This window comes from Hyperolius riggenbachi, chromosome 5 (genome assembly GCF_040937935.1).
Source record: "Hyperolius riggenbachi isolate aHypRig1 chromosome 5, aHypRig1.pri, whole genome shotgun sequence".
Classification (NCBI taxonomy): Eukaryota; Metazoa; Chordata; class Amphibia; order Anura; family Hyperoliidae; genus Hyperolius; species Hyperolius riggenbachi.
In genome coordinates this window covers 220,219,180-220,244,298 of record NC_090650.1, presented here as the reverse complement: position 1 = coordinate 220,244,298, position 25,119 = coordinate 220,219,180, and the positions used below count along the sequence as shown (strand labels likewise).

At 47.5% G+C, this 25,119-nt stretch overlaps 1 protein-coding gene and 1 long non-coding RNA gene across 2 annotated transcripts in view; one reads left to right on the top strand and one right to left on the bottom strand.

Moving 5' to 3' along the window:
• The window catches only part of MOCOS (molybdenum cofactor sulfurase), a 424,598-nt gene that overhangs the window by 378,759 nt on the left and 20,720 nt on the right, over nt 1-25,119 (top strand). The window contains exons 10-12 of the mRNA XM_068236674.1: nt 393-474; nt 2,826-2,947; nt 13,530-13,635. Coding sequence (XP_068092775.1) covers nt 393-474; nt 2,826-2,947; nt 13,530-13,635 — 310 coding nt within the window. The remainder of the gene's footprint in view (nt 1-392; nt 475-2,825; nt 2,948-13,529; nt 13,636-25,119) is intronic.
• On the bottom strand, nt 27-24,861 carry LOC137518601 (uncharacterized). Its single transcript, XR_011020853.1, has 3 exons — nt 24,793-24,861; nt 13,489-13,645; nt 27-2,929 (listed from the first exon to the last, which is right to left on the bottom strand). It is a non-coding gene; the product is annotated as an uncharacterized lncRNA (long non-coding RNA).

Sequence of the window (25,119 nt, the reverse complement as noted above, 5' to 3'; positions counted from 1 at the left end):
TGGCACATATACAACATATCAGTCATATAGATCAAGACCAATAAATTACTGGCCACATTTTAACAATACAAAGCAAGTTAACATAGCACATGTCATAGACAGATGATATAGGGTGTTATCAGTGGATCTTACCCGTCTGTGACAAAGTGCAAGAATTTCTACCAATGTCAAATGGTGAAAGAAAAAGAGAAGCGCAAATCCATGAACAGACATTGTAGCTTCAATGAAGTGATTGTACTCAAACATATAAAATGTTTGTTGAATTAGGCATGCTCCATTTGTCCCTGCTACAGGCAGAGGTGTGCGTCTGTGAGGTGGAGGAGTGTTTCATGCCTTCTTTAGGGAGTGCTGATTATCAAGCACACTTAATATTTTATATTTTATGTTTTTAGGCATGTCACAAGTAGAAGTACCCTTGAATGATGAAAGCAGTAGGATTGCTCAAGTATGCCAAAGTAAAGTGTGTGGAGATAGGTAAGTGACCTATGAAATCTAAACATAAATATGAAATTAAGTAAAATAGGGTGAAATTTACTCCATGCCCACATGCTTATGTTATTGTGTTCTGATGCTCCTCCAATACAGAGGTTCAGGGAAACATGGCAGTCTGAATATTTACTTGAAATGAATAGGGATCACTGGCTCTCTCATCTGTTTTGACAGTATATGCTTCTATTATGTGACATCACATGCCAAGTGCTGAAAGCAGGAATGGATGTAAGAACTAGACACAGTAGACAGTTGGAGGGGAGGAAAATATTCACATTAGCATACTTCTCTGTACCTTGCATTGGATATTGCTTTAGTTTCCTAGAAAGGGGCTATAATACAGGCATTTGTTGTATAGGGACATAATAGAGGCACAAGTCATTGTGAAGAAATCAAGGAAGCACTTGTTGTTAATGAGAGAGTTAATAGAGGCATTTATTATAAGTAAAACATCATGGAGGTACTTGTTATATGGGGTAAATAATGGAGGCACTCATTATAATGGATATATTATGGAGGCACTTATTATAGGGTGATTATAATGTACACAGTTGCCATGGTGTGAAAAAATGGAAAAACTTTATATATGACTATACATGGCAGTAGATATGGTTATTGAGTTGCAAATCATTTGATGCAGGATTCTGCTAATTCTGTATGGAAATGTATGCATATGAAGATGCTTTTGCCGGGGCTCCAGTGTTCTCTACTAGAAGTCAGAAGTGACAGAGGGTGGCAGAGAGCAGCAGCGATCCCAGGGTCCTGTGGTTTGGCTGAAGCCTTTGTAGCGTGATGGGGAACGATGGTGTCAGAAGAGCCTGGCATGTAAGGGATGGGTATCGGGGGATCTACAGGGTGCCATGGGCTGAAGTGACAATTAAATCAAGGGATCTCCAATGGGAGTGAGGCAGCAGGGCCATGGTGCTGGAGGACAGTAGCTCAGCACAAATACCTCGCTCCCCATTCCCCGGAAGCCACATACAACACTTAGATCTACAGCTACTATTTACCTGAGTGAGGCTCTTCTTGCTCATGCAGCAGTGATCAGGTAAAGCCGGTAATTTAATAGTTTTGGTAAATTCTGAGCGGTCAGGTGATGAGAAGCTTGCATGCGAACTTCATATCACCTGGAATTGCACATGGCCCACAGTGTGTTTAATAAGCTAACTTGGTAAAAGTGAGACTCTGTAGGTAAATTACTTTGATGCAACATTAAAGCACGTTATTTAAACCATATACTCAGAGGTAATAGTATGACTATAATATATAGTTTAATCTATATTCTACTCTGCACAAAAGTGGAGCACCATCTGCTTGACTCTCCAAATAGACTGGAGCACTATCCTATAAGACATATGAGGGAACGGACTCCCAAGAACAAGTAAAATTCCACTAGGGAAAGATGGATAGTCTGCCCTTTTACGAATCATTTAAAGACCTCAGGTATAATTGGTTAATTTGGCGACCCCACAACACTGCTGCTGATTTCCTACCAGCCTATTTTAATACCCTATTGCTTTCTCTCTTCCTTTTCACAGACTTCCCACAATACTTTTTTGCACCTCTCATTTTATAGCCTCCCCTTGACCCATGGCCATTACACACTACAGGGCAGATCATGTGTGCAAGTGCTAAACCATCCTCCTGTCCTTGTCAGCCACTGTTAGTAAGCATGTGCATATACTAGCTTCACAATCTGTTCATTTCCCCATACTTCAATCTACAATCGTTTTTTCTTTCTAAAGTCAGTTGGTGACATTTTTAAAACTTAAATGTACACATTAAAAAACACAATGTACACATTTAAAAACCCAATTTAAAAAAACGGACAGTAAGGAATTATATAAAATAAACAAAAAAATGGACAGTATGGGCTCCCCCTCCAAAACAACTTTGTCCCCAATATAGGCTTGGGGTCTATAGCTAATTCAGTACCCATGAGCATAGGGAACTGCCCCCTGAGCAATATCAACTTACGTAGTCCATAGGATTGGAGCAGAGCATAGCTAAGAGTGTTATATTTGGATACTAATTCCATAGTGTAATATACACCAGACGCTCTCTTGGTGCATTGAACTTGATTTGAACATCATTCATCACAACTAGAAGTAGGCAGAAGTGGGTGGCTATATGTTAGTGTGAACAATTCAGGTTTGATTTAACTCACATGGTAAAATACACTATACAGTATGTGTGTACATCTTAACAGCAGCTTTAACCACACAAGAAGGTATGGATCATGTTGCATTTTGATTAAAAAAAATATGCACATGTTGAAATAGATGTTGTATTTGGTAAATGGTACTGGTTTATGAAAATGTCTATATTCTCTGTAGAGTTCCAACATATGACTGTGGAGAAGTGATTGGAAAATGGCTGTCTACTTTTCTTGGTCGCAAATGTCGCTTGATAAGACAGTCAACGAGCTTCAATCGCCCTGCTGGTGCAAAGAAGAATGGTATGTCATTACCACATGCTCTCCTGTACAGAATATTAAGCATGAAAAGAAAAACATATTCTTACTATACTGCTGCTGTCATAAATGTCAAGATTTTCAGTGTTTAGTATTTATTTAAAATGACAAATTGAGAATAATGTTCTCTGCTTTATTTTGTGGGCACCTTAAAAACAGAACTCTGATCTGTCTAGAAGTGTTGGAGAGATTCACAATAGCAGAGCAATAATTACAAGCAGAAATAGTCATCTTTGCCAACAGAGTGGGTGTAGTGTGAAAACACAGTCAGCAACATGCGAGCAGAAATGCTGAATTGTCTTTGTTCAGGTTTCACTTTGTTTATTTGTTTTCATTTTGCTTGTAGCCAATTTTGTTTTTGCTGTTTATGAAAAAAAAAATGTGTAGTAAAACAAAATGTGAAAATAATCTCAGAATGTTTACTAAATGTCATTTTTGCAATTTTTTTCCATTCTATTGTGGCTAAAAGATTTTATTAAACTGTTCACAGTGTATATAATTTGAGTAAGCAAGTGTTGCATCTGTTGGCTGTATGCACTGTCCTTGTTATCTCAGGACAATGCATTCACATGGACATTTTATGTGCAGACAGCTAATACTGGAATATTTTTAAGAGATTCCAGTAAAAGGCTACATTTGTCATTACACTGAGTGTTTTCTTATAGATACAGTGGCTTGCAAAAGTATTCGGCCCCCTTGAAGTTTTCCACATTTTGTCACATTACTGCCACAAACATGCATCAATTTTATTGGAATTCCACGTGAAAGACCAATACAAAGTGGTGTACACATGAGAAGTGGAACGAAAATCATACATGATTCCAAACATTTTTTTACAAATAAGTAACTGCAAAGTGGAGTGTGCGTAATTATTCGGCCCCCTGAGACAATACTTTGTACAACCACCTTTTGCTGCAATTACAGCTGCCAGTCTTTTAGGGTATGTCTCTACCAGCTTTGCACAACTAGAGACTGAAATCCTTGCCCATTCTTCTTTGCAAAACAGTTCCAGCTCAGTCAGATTAGATGGACAGTGATTGTGAACAGCAGATTTCAGATCTTGCCAAAGATTCTCGATTGGATTTAGATTTAGACTTTGACTGGGCCATTCTAACACATAGATATGTTTTGTTTTAAACCATTCCATTGTTGCCCTGGCTTTATGTTTAGGGTCATTGTCCTGCTGGAAGGTGAACCTCCGCCCCAGTCTTACGTCTTTTGCAGTCTCCAAGAGGTTTTCTTCCAAGTTTGCCCTGTATTTGGCTCCATCCATCTTCCCATCAACTCTGACCAGCTTCCCTGTCCCTGCTGAAGAGATGCAGCCCCCGAGCATGATGCTGCCACCACCATATTTGACAGTGGGGATGGTGTGTTCAGAGTGATGTGCAGTGTTAGTTTTCCGCCACACATAGCGTTTTGCATTTTGGCCAAAAAGTTCCATTTTGGTCTCATCTGACCAGAGCACCTTCTTCCACATGGTTGCTGTGTCCCCCACATGGCTTGTGGCAAACTGCAAACGGGACTTCGTATGCTTTCTGTTAACAATGCCTTTCTTCTTGCCACTCTTCCATAAAGGCCAACTTTGTACAGTGCATGACTAATAGTTGTCCTATGGACAGAGTCTCCCACCTGAACTGTAGATCTCGGCAGCACGTCCAGAGTCACCCTGGGCCTCTTGACTGCATTTCTGATCAGCGCTCTCCTTGTTCGGCCTGTGAGTTTTGGTGAACGGCCTTGTCTTGTTAGGTTTACAGTTGTGCCATACTCCTTTCATTTCTGAATGATCGCTTGAACAGTGCTCCGTGGGATGTTTAAGGCTTTGGAAATCTTTTTGTAGCCTAAGCCTGCTTTAAATTTCTCAATAACTTGATCCCTGACCTGTCTTGTGTGTTCTTTGGACTTCACGGTGTTGTTGCTCCCAATATTCTCTTAGACAACCTCTGAGGCCCTCACAGAGCAGCTGTATTTGTACTGACATTATATTACACACAGGTGCACTCTATTTAGTCATTAGCACTCATCAGGCAATGTCTATAGGCAACTGACTGCACTAAGATCAAAGGGGGCCTGTAACGATCGGTGTTACACAGAGAGGGTCTGATTACCGGTGAACTGCAGTCTCACCAGAAATACAGAATATACCCGATTATTGGTGATCTGCAGTATCACCGATAATCAGATATATACACTAACCTCTGGACACCAGGGAGAACCAGTGTATGTTCCTTCCTATGGCCTAGACTCTCCAGGAGAGAGGAGCTAGGCTGAGGGTAGGAAGGTCAGAGCGTGAGTGACACCCGAGAGGGAGGGTGTCACTAACAGGTCTGGGAACTGCCTCTAACAGTAAGGCCAGTTCTCGAGGTCGGCAAGCCAGGTCGTTAACACACAGACAGAAAAGGTACAGATTCAGGAGGCAGATACGGAATCCAACAGACAGACAGGGTTTGGCAACGGAGTATCAGAGTAGCACAGTACAGAATCAGGAGGCAAATACAGAGTCCAGGAACGAGCAGAGTTTGGCAACAGGATATCAGAAATAGCAAGGTACAAGATCAGAGTTCAGAGGAATAGTCAGGCAGGCAGAAGGTCATAACAAATAATACAATTCAATGTTCCTAATGCTAAGGTGTGAACGCCTTGATGTCAACACCTTTGGAAACTATGCTAGAACACAGATACAGACAAGGTCTGAGTGCTACCACGTAGTGATCGCAATGGCAGACAACCAGAGAATGCCCAGCACCCAGTATATATAGTAAGGTACTCTCCAGCGACTCCCTAAGTGCTGGATCAATGGCAAGTGGTGAAAATGTCAGCTGACCGGCCTGGTCAGCTGACCCTTTTCTGGCTGTCATATAAGCTCTGCCTCTGAGCGCGTGCGTCCTTCTGAATCTGTGTGGACTAGCAGTCCCAGCCACACCAGACATGTCTTGCAATGTGATTCTTGATTCAAGTGCGGGGACCACCGCCCCGCTCTTTAAGGGAGCGGCGGTTTCCCCGCATCCAGCTGCACTGTCAGCAACTCTGCCATCTGTGCAATCTGCCGCCTCCAACGCGGACTCCACCGCTCTGCCCATGTGGCATGCGGCGGTTTCTCCGCGTTGTGCCGCCATGTTGGACGCGGAAACAGCCGCCTCACTCTGAGCCCTTGCGGCGGCTTTTCCGCGTTTCCTCACAGTAGAGCCCCCCCCTGAGGAGTGGACTCCGGACAGCTCCTACCAGGCTTCTCAGGATGCAACACATGGAACTCCCTTCTCAATTTGTCAGCATGCATGCAACACTCAGGTACCCATGATCTCTCCTCGACACCATACCCTTTCCAATGAACCAGATATTGTACTGAGTTCTGAACTATGCGAGAGTCTAAAATCTTCTCTACTTTGTACTCAGGTTGGTCATCTATCATCACAGGAGGAGGAGGAGTGGGACCCACATGAACTGCTGGCTTAAGCAGGGATACGTGAAAAGATCTCACGCCGCGCATACTGGCAGGGAGGTCAATGGCATAAGTGACATCGTTGATCTTTCTGGTCACTGGGAACCGACCCACATACCTGGGCCCCAACTTAGCTGAGGGCTGTTTCAAGGTCAAGTGACGTCTGGACACCCAGACTAAATCTCCTGGCAAAAACCTCCACTCCAATGAACGTCTCTTGTCAGCTTGACCTTTTTGACCTTGAAATGCCTTCTCCAAATTATTTTTCACAATCCACCATGTATCTTTAAATGACCTTTGCCAGGCCTCCAGAGCTGGAAACGGAGTGGAGGCGACTGGCAATGGGGAGAATTTCGGCAATTTCCCGGTCACTACCTGAAATGGACAAAATCCTGAAGAGGAACTTTTTAAATTATTGTGCGCAAATTCTGCGAAGGGTAAAAACTTAACCCAATCATTCTGCGCTTCTGCAACGTAACACCTTAAAAACTGTTCCAATGATTGGTTCACTCTTTCCGTCTGACCATTGGTCTGTGGATGGTAGCCCGACGAAAATGACAGTTCCATGCTCATTTGGTGACAGAATGCCCTCCAAAATCTGGAAACAAATTGGACTCCCCTATCTGACACGATGTTTTCCGAAATGCCTTGCAATCGGAAAATGTGGATGATGAACAAATCGGCCAATTCCTGGGCCGAGGGGAGTCCTTTCAAGGGCACAAAATGGGCCATTTTACTAAAACGGTCGACTACCACCCAAATGACCGACATGCCCTCAGACTTGGGGAGCTCACCCACAAAATCCATAGGCAAGTGGGTCCATGGCTCACTCGGGGTGGGCAAGGGCTATAATTTTCCCACAGATGCCAGTCGGGAGGGCTTACTCCTTGCACATACCGCACACTCTCTAACAAACTCTTTGCAATCGGCTGCTAGAGACGGCCACCAAGTGCATCTGGCTACCAGGTCCTGTGTTCTGGAGGCCCCAGGGTGTCCCGCATTTCTGTGTGAATGGAACATCTGCAAAATCTGAAGGCGGAATGGCAGTGGGATGAACATAACCCCTTTGGGCTTCCCTTCCGGGATGTCCTGCTGAAAAGGACCTAAAGTCTCTGTCCAATCTTCCCAAGTCTCAGCTGCAGCTAGTACCAGTTTCTGGGGAACAATGGTCTCTGAGAGGGAGGGCTGTGCTGTCTCTGACTCAAAGCATCTAGACAGGGCATCTGCCTTAATGTTTTTTCTCCCTGGGGTGTATGTAATTATAAATCTGAATCTCGAGAAGAACAATGACCATCGGGATTGACGGGGGCTTAATCTTTTGGCTCCCTTCGATGTATTCTAAATTTTTGTGGTCAGTGTAAACTGTAATCGTATGTTCAGCTCCTTCCAACCAATGACGCCATTCTTTAAAGGCCAGTTTGATGGCCAGGAGCTCCCTGTTGCCTATATCGTAGTTTCTCTCTGCCAGAGAGAACCTACGAGAGAAGTAGGCACATGGGTGTAGTCTGCCCTGTAACCCTGACCGCTGAGACAGCACAGCCCCTACCCCAACCTCTGAGGTGTCCACCTCAACAATAAAGGGATAGGAAGTATCAATGTGTCTCAGGATGGGTGCCGAGCAAAACAAATCTTTCAAAGTGGAGAATGCATGCAAAGCCTCTGGAGGCCAGTGGTAGTTTCTGCCCCTTTCTTAGTGAGACAGGTGAGGAGTGCAATAACAGTGGAGTACCCCTTTATGAACCTTCTATAGTAATTGGCAAAGCCTAGAAATCTCTGAAGAGATTTTAACCCCACTGGTTGAGGCCATTCCAACACAGCAGAAACCTTGGCAGGATCCATGGACAGGCCCGAGGTGGAAATAATGTACCCTAAAAAGGTGACAGATGTTACTTCGAAAGTGCATTTCTTCAACTTGGCGTAAAGCATGTTTTGTCTCAGTTTATCCAATACAAATTTGACATGTGTCCTGTGCTCGGAGAGGTTGTTAGAAAAGATAAGTATATCATCTAGATATATCAACACAAACTTGCCCAATACCTCCCTGAATACCTCATTGATCAATTCCTGAAAGACGGCCGGAGCGTTACACAGCCCGAAGGGCATCACCAGGTACTCGTAATGCCCGTCGGGCGTGTTAAAGGCCGTCTTCCATTCATCGCCCTTTCTGATTCACACCAGGTTGTATGCACCCCGTAAATCCAACTTTGAAAAGATCTTAGCGTCGGTTATTTGTGTAAACAAGTCATCTATCAAGGGCAAAGGGTAGCGATTCTTTACTGTAATTTTATTCAGGCCCCGGTAATCAATGCAAGGCCGCAGGCCTCCGTCTTTTTTCTTAACAAAAAAGAAACCTGCGCCAGCAGGCAATCGGGAAGGGCGAATGAACCCCTTGGCCAAATTTTCACGAATGTATTCCTGCATGGCCACTTTCTCTGGCCCAGACAAATTGTAAAGATGACCCCTAGGGGGCATACAACCAGATCGGAGATCAATGGGGCAATCAAATGGGCGATGTGGAGGTAACTTTTCTGCAGCCTTGGGATAGAACACATCAGAATACTCGGAGTATTGCACTGGTACCCCCTCCAACTGGATCTTGGTCTGGCCCAATGTCACTCTCCCTAAACACTGCTGAAAACAGCGATCTGACCAACTAGTTAGCTGACCGGTAGCCCAATTAATCTGTGGAGAGTGTAAGTGTAGCCATGGCATGCCAAGGATGACTGTGGAGGTGGTCATGTGTAACACAAAAAACTGTAGTCTTTCTGTATGTAACACCCCTATAGTAACTTCCACCTCTGGTGTCTGGGACAGCGGATGATTACTTTGCAGGGGGGAATCATCTACTGCCGTAACCTGAATGGGTGGTTTTACTGGGGTGAACGGAATACCCAATCTCTTTGCAAATTCAAAATCCATAAAATTAGCTGCAGAGCCAGAATCAACAAAAGCCTCAGAAATCTCAGTTTTATCTTCCCATGTGACTGTACAGGGAAGGAGTAATCGTTTATCTTCTAGGGGTAAAAGCTGCGTGCCTAGGGTGCTACCCCCTACAACTCCTAGGCAGTAGCGTTTCCCGGCTTGTTAGGGCAATTACGTACTCTATGACCCCCCTCTGCGCAGTAAAGACACAGCCGTTCAGACATCCTGCATCTTCGCTCCACTTGGGATAGTTTTGACCGACCAATTTGCATTGGTTCGGGTGGAGGCGAGACAGGAGGAGGTGGAGTTACTGGCGGCGCAGCGTAGGACACCATTCTTACATGATTACTACCTCGGGTCTGTTTCTGACTCGAATGGCCGATGAAATGGCCTCATCGACTGTCTTAGATTCAGGCAAACTTAGCATGTGATCTGAAACCTCATCTGACAATCCTGATAAGAAACAATCTAATAGGGCATAGGTGTCCCACCTGGCTGAAATTAACCACCTCCTAAATTCGGCTGCGTAGTCTTCGACCGGACCCTTGCCTTGACGCAAGAGCTTGAGCTTCCGCTCAGAGGTCGCGGCAAGGTCTGGGTCGTCGTAAATTACTGCCATGGCTTTAAAAAATTCATCCACAGAGGAGAGGGCTACATCTCCAGTGGGCAAACTGTACGCCCACGTCTGAGAATCGCCTGATAACAAAGTTTTAATAAATGTGACCCTTTGGGCCACAGTTCCTGAAGATCGGGGTTTCAACTCAAAGTAAGATAACACTCTACTTCTAAAATTTTGGAAGTCTGATCTGTGACCAGAAAATTTCTCAGGTACAGGCAAACGCATGTCAGAGCTAGGAGGGGATCGCACCTCATCCACTGCTGTCTGGAGGGTTTGTAAAGAAACAGATAAAGCTTCAATCATAGTCTTGTGACTACCCAGCACTTGGTTGATGTTGTCCACCGAAGTGGCAAGTGCGCCCAGACGGTCAGTGCGTGCGTCCATTATATTTTTTGGTCTGCCGTTCTGTAACGATCGGTGTAACACAGAGAGGGTCTGATTACCGGTGAACTGCAGTATACCCGATTATTGGTGATCTGCAGTATCACAGATAATCAGATATATACACTAACCTCTGGACACCAGGGAGAACCAGTGAGTGTTTAGATGCAACAGTATACTTTGAGTACTTCGCCAGAAGTATGTTCCTTCCTATGGCCTAGACTCTCCAGGAGGGAGGAGCTAGGCTGAAGGTAGGAAGGTCAGAGCATGAGTGACACCCGAGAGGGAGGGTGTCACTAACAGGTCTGGGAACTGCCTCTAACAGTAAGGCCAGTTCTCGAGGTCGGCAAGCCAGGTTGTTAACACACAGACAGAAAAGGTACAGATTCAGGCGGCAGATACGGAATCCAATAGACAGACAGGGTTTGGCAACGGAGTATCAGAGTAGCACAGTACAGAATCAGGAGGCAAATACAGAGTCCAGGAACGAGCAGAGTTTGGCAACAGGATATCAGAAATAGTAAGGTACAAGATCAGAGTTCAGAGGAATAGTCAGGCAGGCAGAAGGTCATAACAAATAATACAATTCAATGTTCCCAATGCTAAGGTGTGAACGCCTTGATGTCAACACCTTTGGAAACTATGCTAGAACACAGATACAGACAAGGTCTGAGTGCTACCACGTTGTGATCGCAATGGCAGACAACCAGAGAATGCCCAGCACCCAGTATATATAGTAAGGTATTCTCCAGCGCCTCCCTAAGTGCTGGACCAATGGCAAGTGGTGAAATATAAGCTCTGCCTGGCTGTCATATAAGCTCTGCCTCTGAGCGTGCGCGCGCGTCCTTCTGAATCTGTGTGGACTAGCAGTCCCAGCCACACCAGACATGTCTTGCAATGTGATTCCTGATTCAAGCGCGGGGACCGCCGCCCCGCTCTCTAAGGGAGCGGCAGTTTCCCCGCGCCCGGCTGCACTGTCAGCAACTCTGCCATCTGTGCAATCTGCCGCCTCCAACGCGGACTCCGCCGCTCTGCCCATGCGGCATGCGGCGGTTTCTCCGCGTTGTGCCGCCATGTTGGACGCGGAAACAGCCGCCTCACTCTGAGCCCTTGCGGGGGCTTTTCCGCGTTTCCTCACAGGGCCGAATAATTATGCACACACCACTTTGCAGTTATTTATTTGTAAAAAATGTTTGGAATCATGTATGATTTTCGTTCCACTTCTCATGTGTACACCACTTTGTGTTGGTCTTTCACGTTGAATTCCAATAAAATTGATTCATGTTTGTGGCAGTAATATGACAAAATGTGGAAAACTTCAAGGGGGCCGAATACTTTTGCAACCCACTGTACACTTGCAAAAAGTCAGGTATTTTGTAAGCTTTTAGTCAGGTGAATGATTAACCAGCTACATCAAACAGGTGCTAATGATCATTTTGATATATAGGTTGAAAATCAGTCATTAACTGTAACAAGAACAATTATGTAGGAGGCTTAAAACAAGTAACAGCCAAACATGACTCATGGTAGCTATACTACCTCAGCAAGGTCTCTCTTAGGAAAAGATTTCAAAGCAGACTGGGGTATCTAGGTGTGCTGTTCAAGATTTTTCAAGAGGTGCAAATAAACACACAACAGTGAAGACTGTAGAAACAGTGTTGGCCAAGGAAACTTAGTGCAGCACATGAGACAAATCATGCTTATTTGTAATTTAATTTAATTTACAAAAGAAGTCCTTGTAGAACTCATTCACACTATGGTGTGTATATGTTATGGCCAGAACCTGAAGTCTGGCCACTTCGGGTTCTGGCCAGTCAAAACGCGAAGTGGCTGTGCCCCTGCGGCCAGTGTTAGAAATGAAAATATTTCTGGCCGCATAAGTGCATATTGTGGCCGTCTCGCTGTGGTCAAATGTATCCAAGGGGGTTAATTTAGTTAATTCCTCCGACGGCAATGTAAACAGATGAACCCGCCTCTTCAAAACTGCCTCCTCTCCTCCTCCTGCCCCTCTTCTATGCAAGTTTGGCAGCCAGGGACATGCGTGTCCCCCAGACTCGTTTGCAGCGTCAGGGAATCCTGCCGTTTGTTCCTGCAGAGCGGGTGCTGACAGAAGCGATGTCTGCAGCCTTCCCACTCTGCTTACCTGCCGCTACGAACAATTGGGGACACCCGTGTCCCCGGCTGCCAAACTTTCAAAGGAGATGGGGAGGAGAGAAGGCAGAGCCGAAGAGGCGGCTTCATCTGATCACATTGCCACCGGAGGAATGAACTAAATGAACCCCCTTGTATACATTTGGCCGCAGCGAGACGGACACAAAATGCACTTATGCAGCCGGGAATCTTTTCATTTCTAACACTGGCCGCAGGTGCATGGTCACTTCAAGGTGTAGTGATAAGTTTACACAGTGAGAGTGTTGTCTTATCAATTCAGTCCTTATGCCTGGTACACACCATGCAATGTCCTGTCAAATAGATGGGTCGAATAGATAATTTCCATCAGGTTTGATCTGATTTCCGATCATTTTTTCTGATCGATTTTCTCTAGAAGTGATTGGAAAATCAATCAGAAAATGATCGGAAATCAGATCGGACCTGTTGGAAATTATCTATTCAATTCATCTGTCTGATGGAAAATTGCATGGTGTGTACCAGGCATTAAGTTATCACCTCTGTAGTTTCACATGCAGTATATAGGAAGGGGAGGAGCACACACAGGCAGAATGTAGCTCCACCCCTCCTGCTATATCCTCTGCCATAGGATTACAGCTAGCCTGTGTAGACAGCCAGGGTAGGAGACAAAGATTTGTGGCTGGATTTGTGTGTGTAAGGCCTCGTTCACATCATACACGCTTCCGTGCACATTTGGAAGTGTGTATGATGTATGGCACACAAGAACGGCAGAAGGGCATAGACAGCCTGTCTATGTGCCGCGCAGCAGTACGATGCGCTATGATGAGCTTGCATACTGCTGCATGCATTCTGCCCACAAGTGCAGAGCTGACCCATTCAATGTAATGCATGGGATCAGCAGCGCAGCGGGTAGCGGCGCTCATAGCATGCCATCATACATGTTGCATTCCGATCGCACGGCCATCTGCGCTAGTTAGATGTGAACGAGGTCTGAATGCCCTCTCATGTCAGTTTCTTAAAGTATGTATTATGGATTACCTTAGGTCTGTAATCTGTTAAAGCAGAATTTGTTCTTACAGGTTTACTGGATGCCACATCACCCTCCTTGTCATTAGTCAATGAAGCACAATATCTTCTTGTAAACACAGCAAGCATCATTCAGTTTAGTCAGCAAATTCCAGTAAGGTAAGATTATCTAAGCAAAAAAGAAAAATGCATTGTTTTACACTGTGTGTTTGTGTGTGTGTGTGTGTGTGTGTGTGTGTGTGTGTGTGTGTGTGTGTGTGTGTGTGTGTGTGTGTGTGTGTGTATGTGTGTGTGTGTGTGTTTTTACTTCTGATTATCTGATATATGATGTCTGTGATGTATGTACATGTAGAACAATGAAAGTGTACACAGTGGAAGTGGCGTTTCGCAAATATTTATTAGCAAGAGTTCCCCCAAGCATTGGTGTTCCGTGGTGTCTGCAAAAGACAGCATAATCAACAAAAGGAGCAAACCTCTTTGTTCTTCACTGCCCCAGGACCGATCCTACTGCTTGACTGTGTGACTTGTCAGACTAATTGAAGACTAGAGTTGGGCCGAACGGTTCGCCTGCGAACGGTTCCATGCGAACTTCAGTGGTTCGTGTTCGCGTCCCGCAGGCGAACCTTTGCGGAAGTTCGGTTCGCCCCATAATGCACATGGAGGGTCAACTTTGACCCTCTACATCACAGTCAGCAGGCCCAGTGTAGCCAATTAGGCCATTACGGTCACTCGTGTGCTGCCTGCGTTAGTGAGAGTAGGGCGAGCTGCTGCAGACTGTCTCTCAGGGAAAGATTAGTTAGGCTTAACTTGTTCCTGTCTGGCTGCATACCTGTTCTGTGAACCCACCACTGCATACCTGTGCTGTGAACCCACTACTGCATACCTGTGCTGTGAACCCACCACTGCATACCTGTGCTGTGAACCCACCACTGCATACCTGTGCTGTGAACCCACCACTGCATACCTGTGCTGTGAACCCACCACTGCATACCTGTTCAGTGAACCTGCCACTGCATACCTGTTCTGTTCAGTGGACCCGCCACTGTATACCTGTTCATTGAACCCACCACTGCATACCTGTGCTGTGAACCCACCACTGCATACCTGTTCTGTGAACCCACCACTGCATACCTGTTCAGTGAACCCGCCACTGCATACCTGTTCTGTTCAGTGGACCCGCCACTGTATACCTGTTCAGTGAACCCACCACTGCATACCTGTTCTGTTCAGTGGACCCGCCACTGTATACCTGTTCAGTGAACCCACCACTGCATACCTGTGCTGTGAACCCACCACTGCATACCTGTTCTGTGAACCCACAACTGCATACCTGTTCAGTGAACCCGCCACTGCATACCTGTTCTGTTCAGTGGACCCGCCACTGTATACCTGTTCAGTGAACCCGCCACTGCATACCTGTTCTGTTCAGTGGACCCGCCACTGTATACCTGTTCAGTGAACCCGCCACTGCATACCTGTTGTGTTCAGTGAACCTGCCACTGCATACCTGTTCTGTGAACCCGCCACTGTATACCTGTTCTGTTTAGTGAACCCGCCACTGTATACCTGTTCTGTTTAGTGAACCCGCCACTGCATACCTGTTCTGTTCAGTGGACCCGCCACTGTATACCTGTTCAGTGAACCCGCCACTGCATACCTGTTGTGTTCAGTGAACCTGCCACTGCATGCCTGTTCTGTGAACCCGCCACTGTATACCTGTTCTGTTTAGTGAACCCGCCACTGTATACCTGTTCTGTTTAGTGAACCCGCCACTGTATACCTGTTCTGTTTAGTGAACCCGCCACTGCATACCTGTTCTGTTCAGTGGACCCGCCACTGTATACCTGTTCAGTGAACCCGCCACTGCATACCTGTTCTGTTTAGTGAACCCGCCACTGTATACCTGTTCTGTTTAGTGAACCCGCCACTGCATACCTGTTCTGTTCAGTGGACCCGCCACTGTATACCTGTTCAGTGAACCCGCCACTGTATACCTGTTCTGTTTAGTGAACCCGCCACTGCATACCTGTTCTGTTCAGTGGACCCGCCACTGTATACCTGTTCAGTGAACCCGCCACTGCATACCTGTTGTGTTCAGTGAACCTGCCACTGCATACCTGTTCTGTGAACCCGCCACTGTATACCTGTTCTGTTTAGTGAACCCGCCACTGCATACCTGTTCTGTTCAGTGGACCCGCCACTGTATACCTGTTCAGTGAACCCGCCACTGTATACCTGTTCTGTTTAGTGAACCCGCCACTGCATACCTGTTCTGTTCAGTGGACCCGCCACTGTATACCTGTTCAGTCGACCCGCCACTGCATACCTGTTGTGTTCAGTGAACCTGCCACTGCATACCTGTTCTGTGAACCCGCCACTGTATACCCGTTCTGTTTAGTGAACCCGCCACTGTATACCTGTTCTGTTTAGTGAACCCGCCACTGTATACCTGTTCTGTTTAGTGAACCCGCCACTACATACCTGTTCTGTTCAGTGGACCCGCCACTGTATACCTGTTCAGTGAACCCGCCACTGCATACCTGTTGTGTTCAGTGAACCTGCCACTGCATACCTGTTCTGTGAACCCGCCACTGTATACCTGTTCTGTTTAGTGAACCCGCCACTGTATACCTTTTCTGTTTAGTGAACCCGCCACTGCATACCTGTTCTGTTCAGTGGACCCGCCACTGTATACCTGTTCAGTGAACCCGCCACTGCATACCTGTTGTGTTCAGTGAACCTGCCACTGCATACCTGTTCTGTGAACCCGCCACTGTATACCTGTTCTGTTTAGTGAACCCGCCACTGTATACCTGTTCTGTTTAGTGAACCCGCCACTGCATACCTGTTCTGTTCAGTGGACCCGCCACTGTATACCTGTTCAGTGAACCCGCCACTGCATGCCTGTTGTGTTCAGTGAACCTGCCACTGCATGCCTGTTCTGTGAACCCGCCACTGTATACCTGTTCTGTTTAGTGAACCCGCCACTGTATACCTGTTCTGTTTAGTGAACCCGCCACTGTATACCTGTTCTGTTTAGTGAACCCGCCACTGCATACCTGTTCTGTTCAGTGGACCCGCCACTGTATACCTGTTCAGTGAACCCGCCACTGTATACCTGTTCTGTTTAGTGAACCCGCCACTGCATACCTGTTCTGTTCAGTGGACCCGCCACTGTATACCTGTTCAGTGAACCCGCCACTGCATACCTGTTGTGTTCAGTGAACCTGCCACTGCATACCTGTTCTGTGAACCCGCCACTGTATACCTGTTCTGTTTAGTGAACCCGCCACTGTATACCTGTTCTGTTTAGTGAACCCGCCACTGCATACCTGTTCTGTTCAGTGGACCCGCCACTGTATACCTGTTCAGTGAACCCGCCACTGCACACCTGTTCTGTTTAGTGAACCCGCCACTGTATACCTGTTCTGTTTAGTGAACCCGCCACTGCATACCTGTTCTGTTCAGTGGACCCGCCACTGTATACCTGTTCAGTGAACCCGCCACTGTATACCTGTTCTGTTTAGTGAACCCGCCACTGCATACCTGTTCTGTTCAGTGGACCCGCCACTGTATACCTGTTCAGTGAACCCGCCACTGCATACCTGTTGTGTTCAGTGAACCTGCCACTGCATACCTGTTCTGTGAACCCGCCACTGTATACCTGTTCTGTTTAGTGAACCCGCCACTGCATACCTGTTCTGTTCAGTGGACCCGCCACTGTATACCTGTTCAGTGAACCCGCCACTGTATACCTGTTCTGTTTAGTGAACCCGCCACTGCATACCTGTTCTGTTCAGTGGACCCGCCACTGTATACCTGTTCTGTTTAGTGAACCCACCGCATCAGTGCGCATACCTGTGCAGTTAAGTGAACCCACCTACCTATGTGAGTGCACGCAGTGTGATATACCACTCCGTGCATACCCGATATGGACAAAACAGGTAGAGGTAGAGGTAGTGCCAGAGCCAGAGGAAGGCCACCCGGCAGGTCTGCGCGAGGTCGTGTAAATGTAATTTCGTGTGGACCTGGCCCACAGTACAGTGCTCGGAAGAAGGCACGTCCCATCACCTCCCAAGATTGTCAGGACGTGGTTGAGTATTTAGCGACACAGAACACCTCATCTTGCTCAGCCACCAGCGCTACTACTAGCACCACTTCCGCTGCATTTGACACTTCGCAAGAATTATTTAGTGTTGAAATCACTGATGCACAGCCATTGTTGTTACAGCCAGATGAATTTTCACCAGCTAATATGTCTGAGTTACGTGGCAACACTATGGATGTAACGTGTCAGGAGGATGAAGGACCTACTGATGGTGCAAGTTTGGATTTGTCTGAGGCAAGCGAAGCTGGGCAGGATGACTACGATGATGACGGTAATAGGGATCCTCTGTATGTTCCCAATAGAGGAGATGAAGAGGGGGACAGTTCAGAGGGGGAGTCAGAGAGTAGTAGGAGGAGAGAAGTTGCTGAAAGAAGCTGGGGCAGCTCTTCGTCAGAAACAGCTGGTGGCAGAGTCCGGCACCATGTATCGCCACCTATGTACAGCCAGCCAACTTGCCCTTCAGCATCAGCTGCTGAGGTCCCCATAGTGCCCACATCCCAGGGTGGCTCAGCGGTGTGGAAATGTTTTAATGTGTGTGCCTCAGATCGGACCAAAGCCATCTGTTCGCTCTGCCAACAAAAATTGAGCCGTGGAAAGGCCAACACTCACGTAGGGACAAGTGCCTTACGAAGGCACCTGGAGAAAAGGCACAAACAGCAATGGGATGGCCACCTGAGCAAAAGCAGCAGCAGCACACAAAAGCAAAGCCACCCTCCTTCTCCTCTTCCTCCTCCATCAGGTGCATTATCTGCTTCTGCCGCTTTCTCCCTTCCACCTTCACAGGCACCCTCCTCCACTCCGCCTCTGCCCTTGAGCAGTTCCTGCTCCTCTGCCCACAGCAGCAGTCAGGTGTCCGTGAAGGAAATGTTTGAGCGGAAGAAGCCAATTTCGGCCAGTCACCCCCTTGCCCGGCGTCTGACAGCTGGCGTGGCGGAACTGTTAGCTCGGCAGCTGTTACCATATCCAGGCTGGTGGACTCTGAGGCCTTCCGTAAATTTGTGGCCATCGGAACACCGCAGTGGAAGATGCCAGGCCGAACTTATTTTTCAAGAAAGGCCATACCCCAACTGCACCGTGAAGTTGAGAGGCAAGTGGTGTCATCTCTTGCGAAGAGCGTTGGGTCAAGGGTACACCTGACCACGGATGCCTGGTCTGCCAAGCACGGGCAGGGCCGCTACATTACCTACACCGCCCATTGGGTGAACCTGGTGGTGAACGATGGCAAGCAGGGCGCAGCGGACCAAATTGTGACACCTCCACGGCTTGCAGGCAGGCCTCCTGCCACCTCCTCTCCTCCTGCTACATGCTCTTCGCTGTCCTCCTCCTCCTTGGCTGAGTGGCAGTTCTCCTCTCCAGCTACACAGCCCCAGCTCCGCAGGGCCTATGCTGCATGCCAGGTACGACGCTGTCACGCCATCTTAGACATGTCTTGTCTCAAAGCGGAGAGTCACACTGGAGCAGCTCTCCTGGCTGCTCTTAAGAAACAGGTGGATGAGTGGCTGACCCCGCACCACCTGGAGATAGGCAACGTGGTGTGCGACAACGGCAGCAATCTGCTTGCCGCTTTGCATATGGGGAAGCTGACACACATACCCTGCATGGCACATGTCATGAATCTAGTGGTTCAAAGATTTGTGGCAAAGTACCCTGGCTTAGCGAATGTCCTGAAGCAGGCCAGGAAGTTCTGTGGGCATTTGAGGCGGTCTTACACAGCCATGGCACGCTTTGCGGAAATTCAGCGCAAAAACAACATGCCGGTGAGACGCCTCATTTGCGATAGCCCGACTCGCTGGAACTCGACACTGCTCATGTTCTCCCGCCTGCTAGAACAGAAGAAAGCCGTGACCCACTACCTCTACAACTACAGTAGAATGAAACAGTCTGGGAAGATGGGGACGTTCTGGCCCGACAACTGGACACTGATGGAAAATGCATGCAGGCTCATGCGGCCGTTTGAGGAGGTGACCAACCTGGTGAGCCGCAGTGAGGGCACCATCAGCGACTTAATTCCCTACGCTTACTTCTTGGAGCGTGCTGTGCGTAGAGTGGCGGATGAAGCTGTGAATGAGCGTGACCAGGAACCGTTACGGCAGGAACAGGCATGGGACCAATTTTCATCAGACCCAGCTGTTTCCTCAACACCTGCGGCAGCACAGAGGGGGGAGGAGGAGGAAGAAGAGAAGTCGTGTGCAGAAGACGAGTCAGACTCAGAGGATGATGAGCAAGTTGTTTCTTTGGGGGAGGAGGAGGAGGAGGAGGAGGGGACAGCGGCAGGAGAACAACCTCAGCAGGCATCGCAAGGGGCTTGTGCTGCTCAACCTTCCCGTGGTATTGTTCGCGGCTGGGGGGAGGAGGTTGACTTACCTGACGTCACTGAGGAAGAGCAAGAGGAGATGGAGGGTACTGGATCCGACTTTGTGCAGATGTCGTCTTTTATGCTGTCCTGTCTGTTGAGGGACCCCCGTATAAAAAACCTCAAGGGGAATGAGCTGTACTGGGTGGCCACACTACTAGACCCTCGGTACAGGCACAAAGTGGCGGACCTGTTACCAACTCACCGGAAGGTGGAAAGGATGCAGCACATGCAGAACCAGCTGTCAACTATGCTTTACAATGCCTTTAAGGGTGATGTGACGGCACAACGCCAGCAAGGTACCACTGCCACTAATCCTCCTCCCGTGTCCACGCAGTCAAAGACAGGACGCTCCAGCGATCTCATGGTGATGTCGGACATGCGGACGTTCTTTAGTCCAACGCCTCGCCGTAGCCCTTCCGGATCCACCCTCCACCAACGCCTGGAACGGCAGGTAGCCGACTACCTGGCCTTAAGTGTGGATGTAGACACTGCTGTGAACAGCGATGAGGAACCCTTGAACTACTGGGTGCGCAGGCTTGACCTGTGGCCAGAACTGTCCCAATTTGCCATCCAACTCCTCTCCTGCCCTGCCGCAAGCGTCCTGTCAGAAAGGACCTTCAGCGCAGCTGGAGGCATTGTCACAGAGAAGAGAAGTCGCCTAAGTCACAAAAGTGTTAAGTACCTCACCTTTATCAAAATGAATGAGGCATGGATCCCGGAGGGCTGCTGCCCGCCCCAAGACTAAGTCAGTCCCCGCACACACAGCATCTCTGCCTGCACGCCGTGTGACTGGCTGCCTGGCCTGCCCCAAGAAGACTAAGTCGCTCCCAGTCCCTCCACACAGCATGTCTGCCTGCAGGCCGCTTGACTACCTTCTCCGCCACCACCAACAGGGTCCGGGACTCCAGGCGGATTGCTGAATTTTTTAGGCCGCTGCTAGCAGCGGCCGCTGTAATAATTTTTCTGGTGCGTGTACATGACTGCCTAATTTTTCTGGCTGCACTGCGGGCAGCTGCAATAACAAAAGAAAAGGCATGTACATGCGCCCATTCCCCTTCGTGATCATTACCTTGCCGTGGTGAAGGGGCTTGCGTATCACAATGAAGCAATGACCGGCGCCTAGATGAGTGTCTCGGGGGGCACACCCACGATAATAAGGTCGTTGCCTCATTGTGGCCAGACCAAATTTGATCAGCTGGACAGTCACTGTTCTGTCATTCAGCTACATCAGCCAGGCGACCATATGGGCTGTAAAGCCACCAAAACCTGCACTCTCGCCATGGTGCGCACCAGTCCAGCACGGCCGTCACTACACAAACAGCTGTTTGCGCTGCGTTACACGGTGAGTTTGGTGTGTCAGTGTGAAGCAGTACCTTAATTACACTACCTGATTGATGTATACACATGCAAGATGTTTGAAAGCACTTTAGGCCTGTCATTTAGCATTCAATGTGATTTCTGCCCTTAAAACGCTGCTTTGCGTCAAATCCAGATTTTTCCCGGGGACTTTTGGCATGTATCCCACTCCGCCATGCCCCCCTCCAGGTGTTAGACCCCTTGAAACATCTTTTCCATCACTTTTGTGGCCAGCATAATTATTTTTTTTTTCAAAGTTCGCATCCCCATTGAAGTCTATTGCGGTTCGCGAACTTTAACGCGAACCGAACCTTCCGCGGAAGTTCGCGAACCAGGTTCGCGAACCTAAAATCGGAGGTTCGGCCCAACTCTATTGAAGACCAGGGTAAAATGGTTCAGTGGGTTGCAGTTTGAGGAACCCACATTTAACCACTTAATGACAAGCTGACTTAGAAAAACGACCTGCTAGAGTGTCTTAATGGCTCAAGGACGTTTTTATAAGTCAGACAGTGCTACTGCCGCTGTGAGCGTGCACATGCGCCCCGCCCCCCAAACGCCCTTGCACGCTTCAGCGCAACGACACGTGCGTTCATGTGCACATTAAAATAGTGAAAAGAAAAACCACCAAAGAAAAAATACACCTTTATTTCCAAGTACTATATTGTCACCATACTTTGTACTAGGGACATTATTAAAATCTTGTGATAACCAGAACAAATAGGCAGATAAACTGTGGGGGTTTTATGCACAGTAGCAGTGTTTATATTAAAACTATAGGGGATGAAATTGGAAAAATAGTGTATTGTTTGAATTGAATTGTTTTTCCCTTAAAATGCATAGAAAATAAAGTAATTACTGAAAAATATCAACCTGAAAAAGCCCAATTGGTGGTGAAAAAAAACAAGATATAGATCATTTCATTGTGATTAGTAGTGATTAAGCTGTTGGCAAATGAAAGGGATGAGCACTGAAAGGTGAAATCCGCTCTTGTCCGTTAGGGTAAATGTAACGAGCGGCGATCACGGAAAGCAGCGTGACTGCCGCCGCCATCCCCGCCGCTCAGCTAGGTCGCACGCCACGCACGGGGCTCTCGTCAGCACACAGGCTCAGAGCTACGCGTGCGCGCACCCAGCGGCGGGACCTTTACGCTTCCCGAAGGCGTGTCAGCTGACCTGCGGGTCGGCTGACGTCACAGAGAGCGCTTCTCGCCGCTGATTGGTCTTGCTAGTTGGGCAGGGCTCGGGGAGTCCCTGTCAGCATAAAAGCAGAGAGCTGTCAGTTGCTCTGCTGTTGCGAATACTTTGTGTTAGTGCTCAGACCTTAGATAGATCTGGTGTGCTTTGATCCGGGAGGAAACCGGGGATTTCACATAGTGATAGGATTGTTTGATAGCCATAATTATAATTGAATATTGTATTATCTGTGTATGACTCTTGCTCGTTCTGACTGTTCTTACTCTCAGTGATTCTGTACTTCTGTCCATCTTATCTTGTTGCCGACTCAGCCTGTTATAACCTTCTTGCCTTTGCCTTCTGACTTTGTACCGTATCTGCCAGCCTGTTGCCAACTCTGTTAGTCTGATCTCTCTACTCTCACCAGAGGGCCCTAGTCTCTGGTGAGGGGTCTGGTACTGTTAGTGCCCACCAGCTCCTCTGGTGTGGCATAGCTAAACCTATCAGTACTACTGTTGCACCAAGCACTATACCTTACCTATCACTCATTGCTATTGGTAGTCACACCAGCTCTTATATACCAGTATTATAGGTGATTCTGCAGATCACCATATAATCAGGTATATATCTGCATTATAGGTGATACTGCAGATCACCTAATAATCAGAATTCTGTTACTTGCTGACACCTATTGTTACAGTAAAAACCGCTTTGGTGTGAAGTGGTTAAAGAGGAACTGTCACGAAAATCTTAAAATTTAAAACACATACAAATAAGAAGTTTATTTCTTCCAGAGTAAAATGAGCCATTAAGGATTTTTCTCCTATGTCGCTGTCGCTTACAGTCGGTAGTAGAAATTTGACATTACAGACTTTGGGCTAGTCCATCTCTCCATAGGGGAATCTCAGCATGGCCTTTATTCTTTATAAAGACATTCCTGAAAAATATTTATACAATGATGCTGGACAGCCTCCCTGCTCACCGTACACTTTTTTGGCAGTTGGACAGAGCAACTGCCATTTATTAAATGCTTTTGGAAATAAAGGAACCCCTAAGAACCCACTATGAGAAGATGGGCTAGTCCAGAATCTGTCGGTAATGTCAGATTTCTACTACTCACTGTAAGTGACAGCAACATAGGAGAAACGCAATTTATGGCTCATTTAACTCCGGAAGAAATGTACTTCTTATTTGTATATGTTTACATGTACTTTAAATTTTAAGATTTTCGCGACAGAGGTCCTTTAAAGTGAACTGATCGCTGTTGCATGATAGAAATAAGTATAGGGCTAAGTTCATTCTTCTTAGCCAATTTAAATAATGATATCGATTTGCGTTAAATGAAATCTAAACCAAACATGTTTTGTATTTTTGAGTGATCTAACTGATCTAATATTGGTATTTAAAATGATTGATGACCTCACTGTCATTCGAGACAGGAAATGAGTAGAATCTTCGTAGTGTAGACACAGACCCAAGTAAAACGCTATACACAATTTTCTAACAGTGTAGAATAATTTCCTATACTTACCGTATATACTCGGATACAAGTCGACCTCATGTATAAGTCGACCCCAATATTTGACCCTCTTAAACAGGAATTTATTAATTACTCAAATATAAGTCGGTGCAGCAAAGTTAAGGGCTGTGTGGCCCTTCTAGTTGTGTGTCATCTGTGTCCCACTGGCTGTGTGGCCCGTTTCCCCTGGCTGTGTGGCCCCTGTTTCCCCTGGCTGTGTGGCTTCTGCTGTGTGGCCCCTGTTTCCCCTGGCTGTGTGGCCCCTCTAGTTGTGTGTCATCTGTGTCCCACTGGCTGTGTGGCCCGTTTCCCCTGGCTGTGTGGCCCCTGTTTCCCCTGGCTGTGTGGCTTCTGCTGTGTGGCCCCTGTTTCCCCTGGCTGTGTGGCTTCTGCTGTGTGGCCCCTGTTTCCCCTGGCTGTGTGGCTTCTGTGTCCCCCTGGCTGTGTGGCCTCTGTGTCCGCCTGGCTGTGTGGCTCCTGCTGTGAGGCCCCTGTGTCCCCCTGCCTGTGCAGTCACTGGTGGGCAATAGCTATTCCCCTGTGTCCCCTTCCCAGCAGTGTTAGCAGACAGCTTGCTAAAAAGCCCCCCTCCCTCCCACCACCATGCAAAGAGGCCTCCTCTCTCTACCTCTCCCTCCTCTGTGTGATCACTGAAGCCAGCAATCACTCACTGAGCTATCCCGCGCTGCAAAGCAGACAGTTTACTGAAAATCCCTCTCCCTCCCACCAGCCACAACCACGCAAAGGAGCCTCTTATCTCTATCTCTCCCCCGTGTAATTGCTAAAGTGGAAGCTTCAAACTCACACTAATTCATCCGAGCACAGCTCTCTTCTGCCTGTAGTCACGCTGACTGGGCTGTATGCATAAGCTACAGCTCCCGATGTAATGTGATACATGAAGTCACATGACATCGGGGCTCGTAGCTGTGAGCTGATGCACACACAGCCCAGCCAGCGTGACTACAGGGAGAAGAGCGCTGTGCTCCGATGGATTAGTGAGTGAGAAGCTTCCACTTTAGCGATTACACAGGGGGGAGAAATAGTGACAAGAGGCTCCTTTGCATGGTGGTGGGAGGGAGGGGGATTTTCAATAAACTGTCTGCTTAACATTACAGGAAGGGGGAGAGAAAGA